Here is a 1,640-nt window from a genome sequence, read left to right on the forward strand (position 1 = left end):
TTTGAGGGGTCAAGGATAAAAATGATTGGGTGGTTTCCCAGTATCATACAATTTAAAGATAGACGAGCCCAAGTCAAAATTAATGTAGCAGAAAAAGGCGTCAACATCATAGGATGGAGAGATCAAGCTGGTTTGAGAATCAGGTTAGACCCATGTACGGAAGAACAGATTCTGTTGGTCAATAGTAGTCAACAACAACAAAGAATTGGTGTATCGGCAGAAAAGAATAAAGTCAAATCAGAGTTAGGTTTATTAAAGGATTTTGCACACAGAATTCGTCTGAAGAAAGGAGCTGTACCGGTTAGACACATGAAGTCAAGACCGGTTCCATTTGCCATTGCTGACAAGGTTGAACAAGAGTTGACATTGTTGGAATCAGAGGGGATCATAGAGAAAATTGAATCTTCGGAGTGGGTGAGTCCCATCGTGGTGGCGTTGAAGTAGAATGGCAAACCCAGGATTTGCGTGGACTTAAGAGATGTCAATAAGAACATAATAATCGATATATTTCCTCTTCCGATTATTTCTGAGATGTTGAACTGTATTGGTGATGCAGATGTATTTTCAACACTAGATCTCTCGAGAGCATATCATCAAATTGCACTTACTGAAGATTGCAGAGACATTACAGCTTTTATTACGCCACATGATTTATAAAGGTACAAACGTATGCCATTTGGTTTAGCCTCGGCGGCGGCTGTATTTCAGAGGGTAATGATGCATGTCCTCAAAGGAGTAAAAAGAATTTTTGTATATCAAGATGATATTATTGTATTTGGTAAAGGAATGGAGGAACATGATAACAGGTTAAAGAAAGTGTTGAAAAGATTAGAAGATGTGGGTTTGAAGGTTGAACAGAGCAAGTGTAAAATTGGAGTAGATGAGGTAGGATATTTAGGACATACTGTAAATGGCAAAGGGTATAAACCAAAGAAGGATGCCATGGAAGCCATCAGGGAGTCACCTGATCCAAAAAACAAGGATGAGTTAAGGTCATTTTTGAGATTGTGCGAGTATTACAATAGATTTGTTAGAAACTTTGCGAGTGTCACAGATCCTTTGAGGAAACTGATGAAAAGGGATGCTAAGTTTGTGTGGGATGATGATTGTGACAAGGCAGTAAAATACATAAAAAGTGAAATTTGCAATTCATTGGAGCTAGCAGGTTTGAGTTTGGTAGAATGACGAACATTACAGTGGATGCCAGTAGTAACGGTTTGGGAGCAGTTTTATCGCAGGTAGATGAAGATGCAAACGAGAGGATAATCAGTCATGCATCGAGGGCCATTTCAGACACAGAAAATAGATACTCAGTGATTGAAAAAGAGTTGTTGGCTTGTTCTTGGGCAGTAAATTACTTCCGGAAGTATGTGTGGGGAACTAAATTTGTTATTCAGACAGATCATAAACCTTTAATTGAGGTTCTTACAGTCAAAGGAATGTGTAGGGCCTCGCCGAGATTAGCAAGACTTAGTCTTAAAATGCAGGATTATAACTTTTCTGTGAAGTATGTGCCTGGCAAAAGGAATGTTGTAGCTGATTTTTTGTCGAGATTGCCGCTAGGAAGTAAACAGATGGTAGTAGAAATGGATGATGAAATGGTAGCTCTGGTGTTTGATGTCACATCCAAGGATGATTGG

General features: G+C 39.1%; 1 protein-coding gene across 1 annotated transcript; it reads left to right on the forward strand.

Annotated features, from left to right (window-relative positions):
• Positions 1-786: 786 nt before the first annotated feature.
• Positions 787-1,185, forward strand: LOC138452896 (uncharacterized). The gene has a single exon (XM_069605243.1). The coding sequence runs from the start codon at positions 787-789 to the stop codon at positions 1,183-1,185; it is 399 nt and encodes a 132-aa protein (XP_069461344.1).
• Positions 1,186-1,640: the final 455 nt, after the last annotated feature.

This window comes from Ambystoma mexicanum, chromosome 4p (genome assembly GCF_040938575.1).
Source record: "Ambystoma mexicanum isolate Mex_15411 chromosome 4p, UKY_AmexF1_1, whole genome shotgun sequence".
Classification (NCBI taxonomy): domain Eukaryota; kingdom Metazoa; phylum Chordata; class Amphibia; order Caudata; family Ambystomatidae; genus Ambystoma; species Ambystoma mexicanum.

What these genes read in the sequence shown, in the direction of transcription:
- LOC138452896 (XM_069605243.1), top strand. Translation starts at nt 787, where the DNA reads ATGGAGGAACATGATAACAGGTTAAAGAAAGTGTTGAAAAGATTAGAA.